Source organism: Ambystoma mexicanum, chromosome 7q (genome assembly GCF_040938575.1).
Source record: "Ambystoma mexicanum isolate Mex_15411 chromosome 7q, UKY_AmexF1_1, whole genome shotgun sequence".
Taxonomy (NCBI): domain Eukaryota; kingdom Metazoa; phylum Chordata; class Amphibia; order Caudata; family Ambystomatidae; genus Ambystoma; species Ambystoma mexicanum.
The window spans coordinates 7,110,052-7,131,832 of NC_090941.1; the positions used below are offsets into that span (position 1 = coordinate 7,110,052).

Here is a 21,781-nt window from a genome sequence, read left to right on the forward strand (position 1 = left end):
TCTTGCCTCGCTTTTCGCCATTGTAAAGATAAATAGGGTCTTTCTATATATTACATTTCATAGACCATACTGGGAAAATATGTGCACCACTGTGAATCAATTAAGAGCGACGCATTTTGGGATTACTGTCTGAACAGTGACTCCGGACAGGTGCACATGTCTCTGCATAGGGTCTGCCGTAATTTGTTAAACTTTTGGCAACATCATAAATAATAAATCCAGACGACAGCTGCAGGTAACTGCTTAAGATAGGTGGTTGGTAATGCCCTAGTATTAGCACAATAGCTGTTCGCAGTCTTACGGATTTTAATGGTAAATGGTTGGTCGATTTTATTTCACTTTATTTTATATCACTGTTTAAATGGTGATGAAATGATGGCAGAATTTTAATGATGACATTTTATGTAACATAAGGCGACCACTGCCATTACTAAAAGAACATCTGATTGACTGCCTGTTCTATTTTATATTTTATATTGCTTAAAATGATTGTGTACTTTTTAATGTTAAATTTGTAAAGGTTTTTTCATGTTAAGGGCATAGCATACTCTGTCATCCTCCCTTAGTTATTGTTTTGTGATGTGCCCGATTCTGCAACCTGTCCCATTCTCTGATTTGTTCCTAGTTTACCCCATCTTCTCAGGTTGTCTTATGTATTTTTCTATCCTTCTGACCTAATGAGATTTTTCTGTTCATCAGCTTTTTATTTTCACGGATGGTGAAGTTGACAACACAGCTGATGTTATTGCTTTAGTCCAGCGCAACAACAGTCAACATCGGTAGGTTTTTCAAAAATGTTATGGAATTTTTTTTTAAAACAACTTTATTTAATTTTCAAGAGCATATATCATAGACATGTGTGCATCAGTATATAATAATCAGTTTTGCCCATGTCAACACTTTTCCCCACCATTGTAGAAGTTCAGTTCTTTTTGCTCGTATATAATACTTGTCAAACTTTCCACCCCCTCCCTTCCTCACCTCCCCCCAAACATAACGCCAACATTTGGGTAAAGAATCGCACTGTTGTTGTTTTGAGAGTTCAACGGGTTGCATATATAAGCTATGTCATTGTGAGCTTAATGCAAAGATGAGGAAATGTTGTCTTGCAATGAGCACTTTAAATTGATACTTCATGACTTACTTTGGGGTATTGTGGTGCAGATGGCAAGGGGTTCAATCGCTGTCAGGGGAATAGCATTCATTTACAAGAATGTCATAGAATGGGATATTGCATTTTTAGACCCTGTTTCTGATTTTTACTAGGTCCTACTACATTTGTTTTTGATTTTTTGATTGACTAAGTTAAGACATCCCTGTTCACCTGTCACTACATCTCTGTTTACCTGTGATTAGATCACTGTTCAGTTCAGTATATATCCTGGAACTAGGAAACTACTCATAGATGTGGGGAGGTGGGTGGCTGGGTGCACACTGCTTTGACATCTTATGTGGCTGCTCAGTTACAACATTTAGTGTTTTGAATTCGAGGGAGCGGGTGGGGTGGGTGCAGTTTGAAAGTGAACTGGGGGTTCTCGACCCAGCCCTTTAAGACGAGGTGGCAATACTTTGAGATGGATGGGGATGCAGAAGATACTCAAACATCAATAATCAGACTAACTCAGGAAGTTGGCAAATCAAATCTGTTTTATTTGCAATTGTCTAAAACAGGGAGTTACAACGAACATCGACAATTCTTTTGATCTTCTCGCTCAGCAAGTTTAATAAAAAAGCATATTATATAGTAAAACCTCATCATTATTGACGTCATCCTACGTGGCAAACTACAAAAACCTATTGGAGAAAGTGATAGGATTAGAGGGAACATCTAGATATACGTTCCATACTTGTCTGAGAAAGTGAGTGGTTTGAGGGGATTGGGTCCTCCGACGTATTCCATATCCATCATTGACAGTAATCACCACAGCTGTGCTGCTCAAATACACACCATCCCATTGGGTACACAAACTAAAGGGCTCTTAATTACGTGGCCCTCTATAATTGGTTGGCACCCTTGCACCCGACAGTACTTTTCCACATATGCCAGCAACCCGCAGGCTGGCATCCAGATGCTGGTGGGTTGGTCTTGACCATAGCTTTCCACCAATTAGCATGTCATCTATCATCAACCTCGTCAATTAAGACTTTGAACTTGGCCTTGGAAATGTTCCTTGCTCTTGAGAATACGAGGGAGTATAGCATTCTCTCTCTCCTTGCGTTGGTGTAGCTTGTCATGATTATCTGTTTTGACCTATCCACGTGACTGAAGACCATGTTTTAGAGCTCTGTTGTATTGAAAATACTATTATTTAATGAAACACTGACATCTTCAATGTTCCCATGTCCCTCCTCTGAACATGGGTTTGTTCTTTCACACGTTTGTAGCTACTGTCTGATCATTCCGGCACAGAGTGGCCTTGACTTCTTGGGACTGGTCCAGGCTTGCCCTTCTTTGATTCCCCTCTGTAATTAAATAGCTTTTCAGCTGCGACACACTGGAAAGGCCTTCCTTTTTCTGGTCCAGCTCTGCTAAAATGCGTAGTGGAATCGTCCATATACATGCCGCAATCTCTTCACTACATAACTAGCCGTAGGAATACTTTGTCTGCTTGCATTTCTTTGCATCTGTACATGTGTAAAATGACTTACTATCTTCATTGTTTCTGTAGCATAAGCATCTTCATCTCGATCCCGAAATGTTACTTATCTTTGATACTTTCTTAATGCCCATAGAAAGTCTATGTTCGAGGGGATTGTGTCCTCCGACATATTCCACATCTATGACAGTAATGACCACAGCTGTGCTGCTTCGGAATTTATTTCGGCGTAGGTGTCCTGCGTCGATGTCGTTGATACGCTGTCCCATCTAGGGCCTCCGTCGAGGATTGTTGTCACCGGATGTTATATATAGGACGCACGGCGCCCATAGCCTCATTTCCATTTTTTCCGCTAACGTGTTCGCTTCGGAATCTCGGCACGCTCGGTTCTTCTACTTTGCAATTGCGATAATGTCTTCTTCATCTTCTACACCGAAGTCGGGCTTTAAAAAGCATTGGGACTGCGGTTCCAAAATGTCCATCACGGACCCGCACAATGTCTGCCTCTGGTGCCTCGGCGAAAGCCACACCACCGACGACTGCGATGACTGCCAGTCCCTGACATCGAAGGCCTTGGGGGTGCGGAAGAAGAAATTATCAGCAGGTAGGGTTTCTAAAACCCATAAGTCGAAATCTGCTGGGCTTTCGACCAACGACTCGAGGGGCGACTCTGCGTCGCCGTAAGTCCAGGGGGTCTCGGAGTGGGTCCCTCCATTCCTCTGCCTCTTCTAGGCATTCGCGGAAGCGCCATCACCGGTTGCCTTCCCCGTCCTCGTCGGAGGACTCCGCCAGACGGCGGATGACTTGTCCCACCAAGTATTCATCGCCGACCGAATGGGACGCATTCCGCCAGCAGATGATGACGATTTTCGAGTCGCAAGGCACCATTCTGTCCGCGCCTTCGAGAGAAGTCAGCAAGGAACGAGCTAGAGTCAGCACTTGCATGCCTTTGGGCTCGGGCGGTCGGCATGATCATCGGGAGCCATCGAGGTCCCGATCGGACAAGGTTGATCGCCATAGCTGTGCCAGGTCCAGGTCCCGGTCCTCGACGCCCTCGAGACCGTCGGATCCTTTGAGGCCTTCCAAGAAGACATCGACGCCATTGGTGCAGTGTCTGTCGAGGGACTCTCTCGAGGCTCCGACGCATGCCGAATCCTCATATAGGTGTCTCATGTCGAGGGTGACTACTTGGGGTGGTCTGCTCCATCTTTTGATTTTCTTCAGTATGATCTGACGGATATCCTGGACCAAGGTCCACCCACTGACCCGGTGTTGCCATTTCATATGGCTTTTCAAAGAAGGATGGCAGCGGCTTGGACTGCTCCGGAGAGTCTCCCGGCAGTGAATAAGTTGCTTCTGAAAAAATACCATCCAGCCAGTGGTGACCCCTGCTACTTGTCAATACACACCACTCAGAGTTTGGTGGTGCAGGTGGCTACGGCCCCAGCGAAGCGCTGCGTACCCTACCATCCCTCCTGATAGGGACGACAAGCGCTTTGATGGTTGGGCGAAGAAGGTATTTTCTTCTGGGGGTATGGCTTTAAAGGCAGCCAACTCCGTTTGTGCCTTGACAAGATTCACTCACACTCTGTGGAATTGTGCATCTTTGGCAGCTGAGCATATTCCCAAAGGGGAAGAACGGGATGGTTTTCTAGCCCTCGTGCAAGATGGCAAGGATGCCATGTGTGAATCCGTTCAGTCGGGCCTGGACATGGCAGACTGTGTCATCCGGTCCATGGCTGTGAGCACATTGATACGCAGGTTTGCGTGGTTTCGGAAGTCGGGGTTTGCTCCTGATGTGCAATCCCGGCTTCTCAACATGCCCTTTGATGGTGTCCTCTTTTTGGCTTGGTCCTTTATCAACAGTTACCCATTCATCTGAATGCCATCAATTAGTTCAAAAAGTACACATTTTAATAGAAATTACAATATTGTCTAAAATACATGATTAAACCCTCTAAAAAGATACATATGTATCGTATTAACAAAGACAAACATCATGCACAATCAATTCTAAAAAATCTTAGAGATACTGACGTTAATGATCTCTAATTAAATCCCTGTTGTATAGTTCTTCTAGATCAGAGTTACGATTATGATTCATCGTTATCTTTTCTATTCTTCTATTCTAATTCTATTCCATTATTAAAATTAGAACATCCCTTCACTGGAATATTCAATTCACTCAGACAGTTTAATTAATTAGACTGACAAAAAAATTCTCGACATGTTTCAGTCCTCTATGTGGGTCTTGGGACTTTCTTCAGGAGTGGTCAATGTGAGGGGCTGCAAGTGGGCTTTGGCCAAGTTAGGAATCCTCTGGCCTTCTCTTGGAGATGATAGTAACTGTTGATAAAGAAACGATAAAAAAGAATCAATTTATGTTTCTTCTGACATCTTTAAAAGTGTCAAAGAAGACTATAGGATCCTATTGGTTACCTGGTCTTCTTAGTGTGCGGGCTTTCTTGATTAGCAGGCGAAAATTTGTCCACATAGGTTGGGCGTTATTTTCTTACGAGGAAGGATCTTCCTACAGAATCTGCAAACAAATAAATGTTTTATTTGCAAGAAAGTTTCTTACAGCCTTCAGGTTAAAAAACGCAATGCATTCTGGTGGTCGTAGTTCCTTTGAGGGGTCATTTAGTTAAAAGGTGTGTGGTATCCTTTCAGTAGTGATAGGTACTCGTTTATATAGATTTGTAAACATTGTGCCGAAACCTTCGTGGCGTTTCCATTGTACATAAACTCTTAGAAAAGGTCGCGTGTTGTCCGCTTACCATTAGGTTTAGTCCAAAAAGCTCTCTTCGTAGTTTTCCTTGCCGCGGGGTTATGCGGATGTGCTAATAGTTTTCTAGCTTCTGTCTTGCGGCTTCTACAGGTGGTTTCTGAAAACAAACCACAGGGAGTATGTCAATTAGTTGTAAAGGGATTCCTATTTTCCATTACTGCAAACAGATCAAAAAAGGCTGCAGTTCAACCCTTCTACAGCTGTTCTCAAGCTAAAATTTAGCAAATCAAATGCTGTGTTATATCTTACTTCTATTTAGCTCAGTATTGGGAGCGGGTTACTGCGTGTGTAGAGATTTACCTCTTACTTGATCTCTTAAGCTCAAGTAACTCAAGTAGTGATCCAGACAACACTATTCCAGGTCAAAATCCACCAAACCGTGGAAGAGGAAACCCTAACTACAGACAGAAAAGGGGAAACAGGAATCAAGGGACACAGCCTTTTTTATACCAAGGGCCCAATCGGGGCCAATGGAATGGGGACCAGAGATACCTGAGGAGCGGAAATCAATTCTAGTGAACCTCTCCACATACACACCTACTAATATGGAAAAACAAGTTCTGAAAAAGGGTCTAGGTTTCGTAATTTCGAAAAACAAACATGATCCTTTTCTGTTCCGCACAGATTTCTTTAAATTTATGCGTAAAATAAAGAATTTTTTGCCACACGTAACGAAACAAATAGAGAACCCAACATGATTAACCACTCAGGACTAAAAAATCCCTCTACTTTCTGTCCTCCCTCATACACATACTCTCCAGAATCAATAATTTTTTAAAAAAGAGTTCTGGCGGAAGTAACTAAGTTGGAACAACAAAATATTCCTATGTATCAAAATTTGACCACAAATGAAAGAACAGCGATCGAATCATTAGCTTCCAATGAAAAGATTGTGATCAAAAGAGCAGATAAGGGTGGAGCTATAGTGTTGCTAAACAAGAATGAATACATAGAAGAATGTCATAGACAACTAGAAAATGAGGACTATTACAAGAGATTGTCTGTAGATCCCACAAAAGATTTGGAAAACCTCATTGAAACAAAAACGACCAAAGCTTGTGACAGAGGATGGATTAGCAAACAGGAATGGGCCTTTTTAAACAAAATGGAACCAGCTACACCCAAATTCTACTGTCTACCCAAAATCCATAAAACGCTGGTTAAACCACCGGGTAGGACCCATAGTTTCAGGGATTAATTCTATTCTAGAACCGTTATCTAAGTATGCAGATCACTACTTAAAAGGATATGTAGAGAAAATGAGATCCTACCTAAAAGACACCAAAGATGTGATCAACAAATATGAAAATCTACCGTATGATCCAGCTAAAACACTCCTTATAGGTCTAGATATTGTATCCCTATATACTAATATTCCCCAACAAGCTACACTTGAAACAATCAACGAAATTCTACTTAATAGACTTGACAACGACCCAGTACCCAGTTCGTTCATTATGTGGTGTATAGAAATATCCCTTACACGAAATTATTTCGAGTTTCAAGGCTCTTACTTCCAACAAATAGAAGGGACAGCAATGGGGGCTACGATGGCGCTGAACCTAGCCAACCTTTTTGTTGAATTCTTCGAGAAAAAACACCTGTACACAACAAATCCTGTTGAAGCGCATATTCATTCATGGGCGAGGTATATTGATGATGTCCTGTTAATTTGGGCGGGAACAGTAGAAAAAGCAGAGGAATTCTTAATCTGGTTAAACAATTGTAATCTCCATCTACAATTTACCATGAACATTCAAAAAACTTCTATCGACTTCCTAGACCTCACTATTTTCCATGAGAATGGGCGCCTATTGGTCAAACCCTACCAGAAAAAGACAGAAAAAAATTCACTATTACACTACTCCAGCCATCACGTAAAACACTTGAGAGATAACCTTCCATATGGCCAATTTTTAAGACTCAAGAGAAATAGCAGCCAAAATGCAGACTTTGAAACAGAAGCAAAAAATCTAACGGCCAAATTAAAACAGAGAGGATACCCTAAAAAACTGATTAAAAAGTCAGCCAAAAGAGCGGCGAATAACAGGGAAGCCCTTCTAGAAGTAAACATTAAACAACCTCAACAAGACATGCTAGTATGTGTCAATACTTTCTCGAATTTGAGTCTGAAAATCAGTCAAATAGTCAAAACCCAATGGAAAATCTTTGAGAAGAGTGAAATAGGGATTCCAGCTCCTCTTTTTGCATACAAAAAATCCAAGACAATTGGGAACAGAGTGAGCAGCAACAAACTTAAAGAAAAACCAATCGAAACCTTGAGTCTTACCGAAACCTGGGTATTAAAACCTATAAGTGAACATTACCCATGCACTAACTGTGCAATGTGTAAATTAACCCACAAAACCAAAGAAATAGACATAGGGTTACCCACCCCTTGGAAACAAAAGCTAATGAATAACTGCAACTCTGAATATGTAGTATACATGATTACATGTCCGTGTAATAAACACTACATAGGGAAAACAAACCGGAAGGTTAAAACCAGGATGCTGGAACATAAAAGTTGTTTGAAAAATAAAGTCATCAATGCTCCTCTAGTAAAGCATTTTGGAGAAGCACAACACGGTTATGAAAATTTCAGCTGGACCGTTTTATTAATGGCACAAGGGAGAGATCATAATACAAAAAGCAGAATTCTGCTTGAAAAAGAACAGACTCATTTTTATAACAAAAAGTGATAAAATTGGACTCAATGAGTCTATAGATTGGTTAAAAATCTGACCGTCTCAATTTATAATCATTTTTCGTCTGTCAGTGGCAGTGTTAAAGGATTAAAAAGACTAGAGGTCCTTTAATCACAACAACATTAAAAAAGGACAACTAGAGAGCTTTATTTAGACCTCCTAAAATGGCGGCCGAAACGTAGACACGAACCACACACGTGCGAGCTCCTATGAAGTAGGATCGTGCAGAAGGAGCCAACTGCAGCTCCTACAATACACCAGCTCACAGGGATACCATTTCACTCCCCAGCGGCACCATTGGGTATATCAAGAGATCAAGTAAGAGGTAAATCACTACACACGCAGTAACCCGCTCCCAATACTGAGCTAAATAGAAGTAAGATATAACACAGCATTTGATTTGCTAAATTTTAGCTTGAGAACAGCTGTAGAAGGGTTGAACTGCAGCCTTTTTTGATCTGTTTGCAGTAACGGAAAATAGGAATCCCTTTACAACTAATTGACATACTCCCGGTGGTTTGTTTTCAGAAACCACCTGTAGAAGCCGCAAGACAGAAGCTAGAAAACTATTAGCACATCCGCATAACCCCACGGCAAGGAAAACTACGAAGAGAGCTTTTTGGACTAAACCTAATGGTAAGCGGACAACACGCGACCTTTTCTAAGAGTTTATGTACAATGGAAACGCCACGAAGGTTTCGGCACAATGTTTAGAAATCTATATAAACGAGTACCTATCTCTACTGAAAGGATACCACACACCTTTTAACTAAATGACCCCTCAAAGGAACTACGACCACCAGAATGCATTGCGTTTTTTAACCTGAAGGCTGTAAGAAACTTTCTTGCAAATAAAACATTTATTTGTTTGCAGATTCTGTAGGAAGATCCTTCCTCGTAAGAAAATAACGCCCAACCTATGTGGACACATTTTCGCCTGCTAATCAAGAAAGCCCACTCACTAAGAAGACCAGGTAACCAATAGGATCCTATAGTCTTCTTTGACACTTTTAAAGATGTCGGAAGAAACATAAATTGATTCTTTTTTATCGTTTCTTTATCAACAGTTACTATCATCTCCAAGAGAAGGCCAGAGGATTCCTAACTTGGCCAAAGCCCACTTGTAACCCCTCACATTGACCACTCCTGAAGAAAGTCCCAAGACCCACATAGAGGACTGAAACATGTTGAGAATTTTTTTGTCAGTCTAATTAATTAAAAATATTCTGAGTGAATTGAATATTCCAGTGAAGGGATGTTCTAATTCTAATAATGGAATAGAATTAGAATAGAAGAATAGAAAAGATAACAATGAATCATAATCGTAACTCTGATCTAGAAGAACTATACAACAGGGATTTAATTAGAGATCAGTAACGTCAGTATCTCTAAGATTTTTTAGAATTGATTGTGCATGATGTTTGTCTTTGTTAATACGATACATATGTATCTTTTTAGAGGGTTTAATCATGTATTTTAGGCAATTTTGTAATTTCTATTACAATTTGTACTTTTTGAACTAATTGATGGCATTCAGATGAATGGGTAACTGTTGATAAAGGACCAAGTCCTATCTTTTCGAGTCTTGTGTAGTCTTAAGTCCCAAAAATAAGATAGGACTCCACACTTGTGGAATTTGGGCTCTCTCTATTGTATTCCCTATGTCCTCTTTTTGGCAGCAAGGCTGACGAGAGCCTTGAGAGATTGCAGACCTCCAAAGCTGCAGCGAAGTCTTTGAGCGCTGCATTACGTCAACCACTGCCTTTTCATCCTAGGGCACAGCAATGGAGGGGAGGTTCCATTCAGTACTACTCTTCCTTTGGTAGATCGAGAGGAGCTGCCATTCAAAGGGGCCACCGTAGGAGTACCAGAGGTGGAAAACAAGGTATTCAAGGTGCCAAAGACGCTCAGGCAGTTGTCTCTTTGCCCTCAGTCACTGCTGCAGCTGCGTCCGCTCAGTCATGAGGCCATGTCCCATGGTTCGCCGGTTGGGGGCACACTGGCGCAGCATCTTGGAGAATGGTGTGCCATTACTTCAGATGTGTGGGTTCTGGAGATCATAACCCACGGCTACTGTCTCCCCTTTTGGTAGAGGCCTCACGACAATCCACCGGGGAAGCTCTCTTTGAAGCGTCCGGATCCGCTCCTTGCGCAGGAAATCCTATCCCTGCTGGAGAAAGGCGCCATAGAACTGGTGCCTGTAGCGTAGAGGAACAAGGGATGGTATTCCCCTTATTTTTTTATCCCGAAAAAAGACGGGGGATTGAGACCCATCATGGACTTGCGTGGGCTTAACAAGCTCCTCCGAAAGGACAAGTACAAGATGGTAACTCTTTCTCAAGTCCTCCATGCCCTTCAACTGCAAATTTGGTTGGTGTCTCTAGACCTCAAGGATGCTTACTTTCATGTGCCGATTCATCCAAAGCACAGGAAGTACCTGAGGTTCGTGGTTGGATACTCGCATTTTCAGTTTCGGGTCCTGACGTTCGGATTGACCTCCACCCCGAGGATCTTCACCAAGCCGATGGTGGCAGCGTATCTCAGGAAAGGGGGGATTCACGTCTACCCCTACCTGGACGATTGGTTGATCAGGGCATGTGCTCCCGAGCAAGCCCTGGATCATCTGTTCGTCACCTGCCACTCCCTTCACAAGCTGGGCTTCTCCCTCAATTTAAAGAAGTCCCATTTGGCACTGACCCAGCGGCTCCAGTACATCAGAGCAGTGCTCGACACTTCCCTGGGACTGTGTTTGCCTCCCCAGCTAAGGGCTCATCGCATTCTGCAGATGGTGGACAAGTTTCAACGTGCTTAGAGTCTCCAGGCGTTCCAGTTCTTGCTCAGCCTCATGGCATCCTGCATTTTTCTGGTGCCAGAGGCCAGGCTGCGGATGAGATCTCTGCAGTGGGCTCTCAAGATGCAGTGGTCACAGTTCCCCGGCAGGATGTCGGATCACGTTCAGATTCCACTCTCGGTCCCACAGGATCTTCTGTGGTGGTCCGTCGAAGGAAATCTGATGAAGGGTGCTCCGTTTTGGCAACCGTGGCCGGAGGTGACGATCGTGACGGACGCATCCCTCACGGGTTGGGCAGCTCATGCCAATGAGCTGACAGCCAGCGGCCATTGGTCTCTGTTGGAGTACAGACTACATCAATCTGTTAGAGCTGCGGGCTGTCAGGCTAGCCCTGAAGGCTTTTTTGCCATCTTTGCGGGAGAGAAATGTCCTGATTATGACAGACGATACAGTGGCCATGCTGTTGCGGCTAATTCACAAAGGTGGTCTTTCCTGCGCCGTTGGCGCTTTATGCCTTCACTTCATGCTGTTTCTCCGAAGATGGCGTTGTGAACACAAACTGATGGTCTAGATCCCTTATCGTCACCTGGGGAATCTCCTCCCTCTAACCTGGTCACGGTACTTGAACACCCGGAAAGGAAACCACAGTGCATTGCTACTGTTTACCGTGGTCATGCTCCGCAAGTCACCGCTTGGGAAACTCCTGGATTTCTGCATCCAAACTTATTCTAAGCTCTTATGCTTTCTCCCTTCTGAACCCTGTTTCTCTCTCCTTTTTTTTTCCTCCCTCTTAGACCAACTCCCGCCATCCGTCTCCACGCTCTTGAGTTAAGGATCGTTTTCGCCGTGGAATCGGCCATCAGACCCACTTGCATTTCGTAGGTCATATTGTCTCCATTAGTTTAACCTTTCTCCATCACTAGAGATACCGTCTCTACACTTATCCCTTATTTCACTTCCGTGTGCAGGTCATTAGGGAATCCCGGACTACGTCTCCCAGCATTCCTCTCAGAGATCTCTCTCTCTCATTCCTCATCACACTCGGACTGGGTAGATAGAATCCTAACCCCTTTTCTCTTTCCCACAACCTGCTATCCATACACAAACATTTACCTTGTCTTTTTCTCATCCCGAAGCTACATCCGGTCACGGACCCATCAACTTTCCCGCTCCCGGAAATTGTAGCCATCCGGAGAGAAGCCCTCTGGGGAAAGAGTTTGCCGATAGTCCACACATCGAGACATCATTTGAGTCTTTTCCACCACCTGTTGATCCTGCGCTCTCAAGCAACACAGGGTTTTTTTCCCTTCTCCAGGGTTTCCCTGAGGCATCCTCTGCTTGCCGTTTTGGAGACGGATAGAGGGTGAAACGGATAAATTCTCTGAAGCGTCGATTCCTTACCGAAGACAAGGTAGGATTTTTCCATTTGTTGTATTGTTGTGGGAGGATCCTGAGTGAATCTCTATTTCACATGAGTATAACGTGTCAGATTCGTGACAGATAGCAACGCCCTATAAAGGAAAGAATATAGAGCTGCTGTTTTTCAGCTCTCACTCAGTGTTCCCTTCATAACAATATAACAAAATATATATATATATATATGGAGTAGCAGGTACAACAGTTGGTGGCGGCTGTGCAAGCCCTCTCAGTGGAGGTCCAACAACTTAAACAAGAGAACGCTAATCTGCGACAGCAAGTAGGTCGCTCGGCTTATAGCTCCATGGTATCCCCAGGTCCACTTCCGCTAGGGAGATTTGATGGAAATCCACACACTGTCAAATAATATCTAGAAGCCTGTACGGTGCAATTTGCCTTCAAGGCAGCCTTTTACCCAACTGATCGTGACAAAGTTGGTCACATGATCGCTCAAATGACGGGCGCAGCATTAGCATGGGCTACCCCCCTTGTTACCAGCAACAATCTGATACTTGACTCCTACCAAGCCTTTTGCAACAGAGTTAAAAGTATGTTTGGCAGGCAGGAAATAACTATAGCCTCACAAGAGCGTTTGTTGGACCTTAAACAAGGAAGTCGGGACATCTTGACGCATATCACTAGGTTTAAACAAATGTCAGCCGACACCTCCTGGGCTGTCGACACTCTCATCACTATATTTAGGCGAGGGCTTTCGGAGGAACTAAAAGATGAAGTCTCTCAAGTCCCACGTCCTCACAATTTGACAGAATTCATTGCATTAATTATGCAACTAGACTATCGTCTCCAGGAGAGACATTGTGAAAGGCGGAAGGGTCGTTCCCAAAAGACCTACTCTGAAGGAGCAGTCCCCCTACCCAAGATTCCATCTACAGAAGAGCCTATGCAATTAGGTTTCACTAGAGGTCCTCTATCACCAGAATAAAGTTCCAGACGAAAGTCTTTAAGCTTATGCATGTATTGTGGAGCCAGCAACCATACAGTAAAGGAGTGTCCCCTCACTCCCATAAGGAAATCGGGAAACGCCAGCGCCCGGCCGTGAAGGGAACAACGGTCCAGCGCTCTTTGACGGTTACCGGTTCCCTGCTCGCTACACACTCTGACTCTTACACCACCCCAGAAGGCTCCATTATTGTCCTGGAAGTTTCCCTAATCTGGGACAATATTCAGCTTCAAAGGGTGTCTGCCTTAATAGATAGTGGAGCAGCAGGACATTTTATTGACAATACCTGGGCTTTACGACATGGCATCCCAAGAAGAGCAAAATCCATAGCTATTCCAGTTGAAAGCGTGGATGGCAGTCCACTAACCTCGGGACCCATTAAAGACCATACCTGCCCTTTGACTATGACCATATCAAGACACCGGGAACCCCTTGTGTTGAACATCATCAAGACGGCGCATTACCCGATAATTTTAGGATTACCTTGGTTAAGGAAACACAATCCTTACATAAACTGGGTCGCCGGCACCTTGTTCTTAGGCTCAGAACATTGTGTTCAACAATGCATAGGAACAAGCAACCCTTCCATGGACAGATCAACAGTCCGCCAGGGGCTCCATCAGGTAGCTGTTCTTCCCCCTGTCTACCAACAATACAAGGGAGTCTTTGCACAGGTGGAATATTCATCATTCCCCCACACTGCAGGGATGATTGTGCAATCAAATTAATCCCTGACTGTCCTCTACCCTTTGGAATAATGTATATACTATCTGCAAAAGAAAAAGAGGTACTGAAGGAGTATTTGCATACACATTTATAGAATGGGTTGATTACTGAGTCCAATTCCCCGGCGGCAGCATCTTTGTTTTTTATCCCCAAAAAAGACTCTTCAGAACTCCATCCATGTATTGACGACAGGGGCTTGAACAAGATTACCATACCAGACCGATACCCCATGCCCTTAATACCGGACATTTTAGAGGCTGTCAGAGGCGCGCAGATATACACCAAACTTGATCTCAGGGGAGCCTACCACTTGATCTGCATAAGATCCGGGGATGAGTGGAAGACGCCCTTCCGCACCCATTTTGGACACTATCATTACCAGGTCATGCCCTTTGGTCTTACCAACGCCCCAGTGGTTTTCCAAAGGTTCATGGACCTCTTATTCTCAGACATTTCATTACATTATGTCATCGTCTATCTGGATGATATCTTGTTTTTTTCTCCCACCTTATCTACCCCCATTCAACATGTCACTAATGTCCTTGCACGTCTCCAAGAAAACCATTTGTTGTGTAAGATAGAAAAATGTGAATTCCACCAAACTTCCGTCACTTACTTAGGGTACGTCCTATCCCTGCAAGGTATTTCTATGGATCCCACAAAGATCTCAGCCATCAGTGACTGGCCATCTTCCAAAACAGTCAAAGACATACAAAGGTTTTTGGGATTCGCCGGTTTCTACAGACGGTTCATCCCATGTTTTTCTTTTTTGACCCAACCGCTTACAGATCTACTTAAAGGGATCCCGTTCACCTGGACTAGCAAAACCCAAGATTCATTTGAAGCTTTGAAATCAGTATTCACTAAAGCGCCCATTTTGGCCGTTCCTGATCAAAATCAGCCTTTTATAGTGGAATCAGATGCTTCCCATTTTGCACTTGGAGCGGTCCTATTACAGCCAGATGCACAGAACACGGAAAGACAGGTAGCATACATGTCCAAAACCTTAACTCAGGCAGAGCTCAACTATACAGTCTTGGAGAAAGTGCTCCTTGCCATAAAGAGAGCGTTTGAGGAGTGGTGACATCTTCTATTGGGGGCTCAACACCCCATAGAGGTGAGGACGGAGCACCAAAATCTACGAACCCTTCAGTACACACAAACATGCAATAGTCGCCAAGCTCGATGGGTTCATTTTTTTTTTTCACCGTAGCGGATCACTTTTACATTCATTCCAGGTAGAGTGAATTTGAAGGAAGATGCCCTATCCCGCAGGGAAGGCAGAGAACACAAGTTGTTTAAATCAGAACCGATGTTCCCCAAGGCGATCTTCATTCCGGTCATTCATCACTTTCTACAGAAGATAGAAGAACAGACTCAGAGAATGTTGATGGCCAATCCTGACATCGCGAATCAGCAAGAATTATCGAACAGTAACGGTCTTCTTTTCAAAGGAGACAGAATATTCTCCCCCAGTGAGTTCCTCTGAATGGAAGTATTGCGATTATGCCATGACTCTTGAGTCGCGTGTCATAGAGAAATCTCCAATACAGTAGAATTGGTTCTCAGACACTTTTGGTGGTCCACTGTAAAAAAGGATGTACGTGATTACATAGCTTCCTGTGCTGTTTGTCTTCAAACTAAATCTCCCCATAGACCACCCTTGGGGAAATTGATACAAATGCCATTACCCGACAGACCCTGGCAAATCATATCCACAGATTTTATTGTGGATCTTCAGCCATCAGACCACTGTTCCACCATTATGGTAACCATAGATTCCTTAACCAGGATGGCACATTTTATCCCTCTTCCTGCAGTACCTTCTGCGGTGCTTATGGCTCAAGTCTTTTTGGATCATATCTTTGCTTTACATGGTCTTCCAGATACAATTATTTCAGATCGCGGACCTCAATTCACCTCTCCATTCTGGAAGCATCTGAGTAACACCCTGGGTATCTCGTGAGCCCCGAGTTCGGGCTTCCACCCTCAATCTAATGGTCAGACTGTGCGCCTTAATCAGACTCTAGAGGGGTATCTCAGATGCTATATTTCCGCAGCTCAAGACAACTGGAAAAACGTACTGCCACGTGTTCGCGTATAACAACGCAACACACTCAACTACTCGAGTTAGCCCATACTACTGTACCTATGGATTTCATCCCTCCATATTTCCCTCCCTCTTACCATTCTCCTCAGTTTTTCCTAGTTTGGAGATGTTAGTGGACTCGATTCAACAAGGACATCAAAAGGCGTTGGAAGCTCTAAAGATGGAACAGGATAGGAGCAAGTTGCAAGCGGATAAGCACCGGTCTCCCGATCCCCCTCTTTGTGTAGGGGATCGGGTATGGTTGGCCCGTAAATTTCTTCCCAGAAGACTAATCCCTTCCAAGCTGTCCCCTAAATTCTATGGACCTTTTAAGGTGCTAGAACAGAAGGGGAATGCTGCCTTTAAATCCGAACTTCCTCGGACATGGAGTCGGATCCACCCCACCTTCCATGTGTCTCAACTGAAGCCTGATGTTCGAAACCGTTTTCATCGAGTCGCTACTGGCGCACCCCCTCCTATGCTCATGGATACTGGCCCTGAATATGAAGTGGCCGACATATATGATGCACATTTTCACAGAGCAGTTCTTCAATTTTTGATTGATTGGAAGGGTTATTCTCCTTTGGAGCGATCCTGGGAGCTTGCTTCTGCGGTGCATGCTCCTCGCTTGGTTCACACCTTCTATCGCCGTCACCCGGGTAAACCGGGTACCGCCTCCTTTGGCAGGGGGCATACTGTTACGGGTAATTCACAAAGGTGGTCTTTGTTGCACCGTTGGCGCTTTATGCCTTCACTTCATGCTGTTTCTCCCAAGATGGCGTTGTACGCACAAACTGACGGTCTAGATCCCTTACCGTCACCTGGGGAATCTCCTCCCTCTAACCTGGTCACGGTACTAGAACACCCGGAAAGGAAACCACAGTGCATTGCTACTGTTTACCGTGGTCACGCTCCGTAAGTCACCGCTTAGGAAACTCCTGGATTTCTACATCCAAACTTATTCTAAGATCTCACGCTTTCTCCCTTCTGAACCCTGTTTTTCTCTCCTTTTTTCCCTCCATCTTAGACCAACCCCCGCCATCCGTCTCCACGCTCTTGAGTTAAGGATCGTTTTCGCCTTGGAATCGGCCATCGGACCCACTTACATTTCGTAGGTCATATTGTCTCCATTAGTTTAACCTTTCTCTATCACTAGAGATACCGTCTCTACACTTATCCCTTGAACTCTCTCTCTCTCATTCCTCATCACACTCGGACTGGGTAGGTAGAACCATAACCCCTTTTCTCTTTCCCACAACCTGCTATCCATACACGAACATTTACCTTGTCTTTTTGTCGTCCCGAAGCTACATCCAGTCATGGGCCCATCAACGTTCCCGCTCCCGGAAATCGGTGACATTACCCACAGCCATCCGAGAGAAGCCCTCTGGGGAAACCAGTATTTGCGAAGCAGCCATATAGGCTTCTGTCCATACCTTTGTAAGACACTATTCCCTGAACTCCATCCAAGGGCAGGATTTGGCCTTTGGTAAGGCAGTCCTATATTCAGCAATTTGATTGGGCATTCACAAATTCTAAATTTGTAAATTCTTTTCCCACTTCCATATGTTGGTACTGCTTTGGGAGTCTGTCATAGATGTGGAATATGTCGAAGGACACAATCCCCTCGAAGAACAAGTTACTAATCTTACCTGGTAACTTTCTTTTGATGGGATGTTCCTCCAACGTATTCCACATCGAACCCTCCCAGCCTGCCCCTCTACAGAATTTCTTATGCGGTTGCAGCTTATGTTTCCGCAAGGCTTTCTGCAGTCATACTGGCAGGAGAGTGGTGCCACACGTTCTGGAAAAATTCTACAAGTGAGGCTTCGGGCGCCGTACGTCCTATATATAACATCCGGTGATGTCGATCCTCGGTGGAGGCCCTCGAGGGACAGCGTATCGACGTCATTGGCGCAGGACGCCTACGCCGAAAATATTTCCGACGCAGCACAGCTGTGGTCATTACTGTCATAGATGTGGAATACGTCGGAGGAACATCCCATCGAAAGAACATCCGGGTAAGATAAGTAACTTGTTCTTCTCTTGTCTCTGCATCTCTTCTGGGTGCGTCAGATTTGCTTCGTGTGACGCCACTAATCTGTTCTTTTGCTCATTTTTCATACTGCTGTGATTTCATTCAAATGGCCATCGTATTGCCCTGTATGCAGGTATTGTTTTCTCAATGTGAACCTTGCTTCCAGGATTCTTCTTGGTATTGGTATCTTCACTGGCACTGCATGTATTTCCCATTCTGGTACCCAGCCTATAGGCAACATGGGAGCGGTACATGGGAGCGGTGGTTGAGGTGGGGGTACTTGGCTCCTTCACCACAAAAGTACTCTGTTCAAGGTGAATCTGGCACCAGTATAACTCCTTTGCCTCTTTTGGTTTTACTGGCCGAAAACAGTTAATACTCGGGAGGGCTGAGCGCTGGCACAGAAGTAACACAAACAATAGTAGTGAAATAAGAGAATATCCAACCAATGTTCTATTCAAAATGTTATCTATAATTAAACAAAAAATACTCACTTCTAATAAGAACACTACTGGCCAACCATAGAAGGAAAAATGCAGAAAGCATACTTTAAAATAAAGGATTTCAGCAGCAAAATGTCAAAGTTGACTGTTGTCTTTCCGAAGGTAGAGCAGGGGGCTTAAATCACTAGGGTACTTTAACGCAGGCCAGGAGGACACGGCCTCTTCAATATGTCTAGGTTTCTTGTCTTTGGGGTTCAATAACGTTGCACAGTCTATTCTGCATTGAACAAAGGGTTTGCTTTTCTATGGCACCAGGCCAGGGATGGGTTGTGGAGTGGCAGCGCTGTGTTCCAACAATGCAGTGCTGTTAGACTCCAGCAACAACTCGTTGGTTAGATGCTGGCGATGGAAGATTTTCTGGTCGGCAGCACTAGAGGACTTGGGTGAGGAGAAGCAGGCACTGGCTGTCAGCAGCGAGCACAGCTGGCTTAACACTGCTTTGGGGTAGTGCAAAAACGATGGTTTTAGCCCAAAAAAGCTAGCAAAAGACAGGCAGTGTTGGGTTTGTGTCCCTAAAAGACTTGTTGGGTCTTAGATTTAGAGACGTAGATCTTCAACATCCAGCAAAACCTGTAGATGTGGAGTGCGAGGGGTCAGAAATGCGAGACAGACACAAAGGTAACGTTTTCTCAAGGTAGGCCATTTTGTTTAAAATAAAAAGGGGTTTGGAAAAACACCTAACTTTCCCATACCTAATAGAAGGTCCTTGCCTGGCAAACTAAAACTAAAGAAAAATGACCTAGTGCCAAAAATATCTCTGGCTCTCACACTAATATACACAATAAAACTATATAAGGAAAATATGGCTGTTAGGTAACGTTTGTATGCAGTACCCTCTGGGAACTCTACAAACCACTCTGACTACAGGTATAGGAAACCCAACCTTTGGTATAAGCTTGTACTGCACAGTTTTGGTAGCGTGTTGAGCAGCCAGGCTTATCTCAAGAGGGGTCAATGTGAGCTGTGTGGAGTTACAGAGATTTACAGTTACAAGTATTTAAATAAACTCTTACACGCAAGGTTTCTTGCATGAACAATTATTAATTTATCTATCAGTCAGTTAGAATAAGCCTTCTTCAGAAGGGAGCAATATAATAGTAACACTCAAATACACTTAATGAAATACATACTCTTAATATCTCTAAATCAGTAGATACCCTTTTGGGATGGCCCACAGACACTACCTGCACCCTCAGGTGACTTCAATTGCTAGGGTGCTGGGGACATTAATATATCACTGTTGCATTTAGAATCAGATAGTGTCAAGTAAAAGGAAAAGGTTATTTAGAACATACAAGAGACCGCAAATATTCTTAAGCAGGCAAATACTTTTGGATCCCCCCAGGAAGAGTCAGTCAATACAATAGGTGAAGCCAAAGTCAATGGGCAAAAGTCGTATATAGGATGCAGCACTTCTGGTAGGTAAGTGAACAAGTCTTTGCGCAAGTTCCTTTCTTCTGGGGTCCCGCACTCTGTTGAGGGGGCTCAGGCTTGGTCAGTCCTGCTTCCTGGGAGTCCGGAGGATCTTCCTGGAGCTCTGGGCCAGCTTAAAAGCAACACATACAATCTGGTGTTCCTCTCCCTGGTTATACGGTTTCCAGCAGCAACTCTGTGGAAATTCAACCAGCTCCGAGATGGATGTCCAGGTGGCTTTCTTTGGAGTTGATTGGTCCCACCAACTCAAGAGGAGATGTTGTCCTTGCAGGGTCTTCTCTGTCGATGCAAATTTGAAGTTTCAGCACAGCAGCAGGGCTTCACTGGGCAAACCCATGGGCAGGAGCTGCAGCAGGCGTCCTCTTCAAGTTCTTCTTCAGTTCCTTCGTCCAGTGGTCGACTCTGCCTTCCAAGCCAAAAGACTCACCTTTTATTCAGGTCTCTCCCATTCATTCCAGCCCAGCTGTCAGTCACCCAGCAGGGTGGCTGTCCTTGCCAGACAGTCAGCCAGCCAATCACCACAGAGTACATTTGGGTCTCCTAGGAGACTAAGCACTGGGAGTTTCCGGCACATCCCTCACTTCCTCCCTACCCCAGACACCCTGGAGCCAGAGACCGGTTTCACTCATGAATCCCGCCAAAGGCAAAGCGAACAATGGGCCCAAACCTGGCTTGGTGTGCAGAGTAAATCTCAAGAAGGACCTTTCCACAAAGAAATGGCGAAAAAAGACGACCAGGGCCATTTGACAAAAATGGCACCCTTGGGTGTTTTACTGCAGCTGCGAACGCAGCCCGCGGTAAATGCACACCACCACTGCCACCAGCCATTCAGTGAGGAAAGGGTTACATAAAATGTTACATGAGAAGTTAGACAAAGGGGAAAATAGGTAACCCCTCCAGCACCCTATTGTAAGATAGTGTGTGCTGGGTCTAGAAAGTTACAAATGTAAGTAAATTCAATTTCACTTTACTGCTCTTGAAAACAGTAATTTAACCAAAAGAAGGTATTTATACCTTGGGAAAATCTGAGAGAATTTCCAGTGCCACTGCACTGAAGGTGCTGTGTGAAACAATGTGAAAGATGATGCCTACTGAGTTTGTCAGACTCATAACCAAAAGAAACACTGCGTACAAAATCACATAAAATACATGAGAGAGTGGGGGGAAAAGGGGTCTTGCTCTCACCAGGTTAAAAAAATCAAGTCCTCAAAATCCAGCAAAGTTGCTGAGGGTCTCTAAGGTGGAGGGAATTCGCACATTTCTGAGACTTCTCCCTAACACTGGCTAACTTAAGTTCAACAAAATAATTCTGTAATTCAAACTTAAAAGTCCTTGAAATGAATCGTTGCAACCAGGCTTGGATTCCCTTCCCCTGGATCAGTTCAGGACCACATGAATTACAGTTCTGATACAACAAAGTTATTTTCAAGGTGATGGTAAAGTCTTTGTCAACCACTGTGTCTTTCTCTGGGACACAACAAATGTCTCTTCCACAATACTTGGTTGATAATCCAACATCCTTCGTTCCCATACACAAATTCAAACCAATGTTAACTGTTCAGTTCTTACCATGTAGGACCTTTTACAAAGGAACTACTTATTGTAAAGATAGTGCTTCAATATTTCTCAATACTTCTTGAAATGAAACACTTGTCAGGATAGCAAAGTACAACTTGTTTTAGTGGTGCTACTGCTTGTCAAACAAATAATAAAGTAAATAGATTCTCTTA

At 44.1% G+C, this 21,781-nt stretch overlaps 1 protein-coding gene across 3 annotated transcripts in view; it reads left to right on the forward strand.

Moving 5' to 3' along the window:
* LOC138528751 (von Willebrand factor A domain-containing protein 5A-like) overlaps positions 1 to 21,781 on the forward strand; it is an 880,743-nt gene that overhangs the window by 339,610 nt on the left and 519,352 nt on the right. For all 3 annotated transcript variants that reach the window (XM_069640621.1, XM_069640622.1, XM_069640620.1), the window contains exon 10: positions 700 to 779. In XM_069640621.1, coding sequence (XP_069496722.1) covers positions 700 to 779 — 80 coding nt within the window. The remainder of the gene's footprint in view (positions 1 to 699; positions 780 to 21,781) is intronic.